At 52.6% G+C, this 1,204-nt stretch overlaps 1 protein-coding gene across 1 annotated transcript in view; it reads right to left on the reverse strand.

Annotated features, from left to right (window-relative positions):
- The window catches only part of LOC104623592 (NADH-cytochrome b5 reductase 3), a 13,842-nt gene extending 13,042 nt beyond the window's left edge, over window positions 1-800 (reverse strand). Inside the window, exon 1 of the mRNA XM_010290728.1 lies at window positions 600-800. Coding sequence (XP_010289030.1) covers window positions 600-800 — 201 coding nt within the window. The remainder of the gene's footprint in view (window positions 1-599) is intronic.
- Between the last annotated feature and the right edge of the window lie 404 nt (window positions 801-1,204).

The raw sequence follows: 1,204 nt of genomic DNA on the forward strand, positions 1-1,204 counted from the left end.
CATAACAAGAGAAAGTTATTTATTATTTATTAAAGAGAGAGTGTATGGTAGCGTGACATGGCAATCTAACCACCACTAACTGTGTTTCTTTGTACTAATATGAGCAGGAAGAGGAAGTATTAAAAAAACACCAGCCAGCGTAAAACATAAACTTGCTTTACGAATACCTGACGTTACTCCTACATTGAGGCACTTGGTGTACCAGCAGAGGGTTGTCAAATCTGGCAGCTTGACAGAGGCGAGGCCGTCACAGGTCCAACCATTAGCAAGGCTGAGCTCGTACATCCAGCAGGCATGCACACGGGCACACACACACACCACGTGCCCCAATACACACATGGCAGGCCACACTGACCAACACAGACAGATGTTCACACAAACAGCACCAATGGCCTCATACTGTTCCCCTCCCTGACTGATCAGGATGAAGGTCCGTGAGTGGGAAATACATATACACTCACATTGTGTATATACACTCACATGGCTGGATCCACCAGTAGCTGCCATAGTCTTTGCCAGCAGTCGTCCGCAGACTCCAGTCTCATCAGTTACTGACATCTGGCTGTACGAGTTACTGTTGCACAGACCCTTTCACATACCATCACACGTGCTGTGGACCCCCAATTGGGGGTGTCACACTTGACCACAGACCCCCACCCTGGTAGCTGGCCAGGACCCCCAACCCCTCCAGCAGCCAGCGCCTTTGGTGGTCTCACCCTCAGAGTCGCACACACACCTGGCTCCCAGGCCACCTCACCTACTTGCTTGCTGGCTAGTCCATCTTGATCTTTGCTAGCCATCGTACATTCACTCTGGGTGCTGGCACCACAGACACACAGGCCGTCTGGCCCACGGTCTGGCTCCAGGCACACGCCTCCAACAGACACATGCAGGCAAACAGCATCCCTTCCCTGGGAAAGCAGCTATGGAGTTTAACAGGGACACAGGACAGACTGCACTGACTGACTGCAGGACACAGCCAGACAAAGGGTTTACACAGGGTCAGCCCTTTTTATCCCTTTATACGTTTATTTTCCCCACATTTGTTCCTCCCCAAATGGCCTTAATCCCTGCCTTTGGTTCCTCCTCTAAACATCCCACAATCCCCAAGCGCTCTTCCCCTGCACCCCACATGCCCCCAGCCTGCAAGGGGAGCCAGCACATGCAGATGGGCACCACCCCTGGCCCACGGGGCAATGGGTCC

The sequence above is a fragment of the Phaethon lepturus genome, unplaced genomic scaffold, assembly GCF_000687285.1.
Source record: "Phaethon lepturus isolate BGI_N335 unplaced genomic scaffold, ASM68728v1 scaffold5927, whole genome shotgun sequence".
Taxonomy (NCBI): Eukaryota; Metazoa; Chordata; class Aves; order Phaethontiformes; family Phaethontidae; genus Phaethon; species Phaethon lepturus.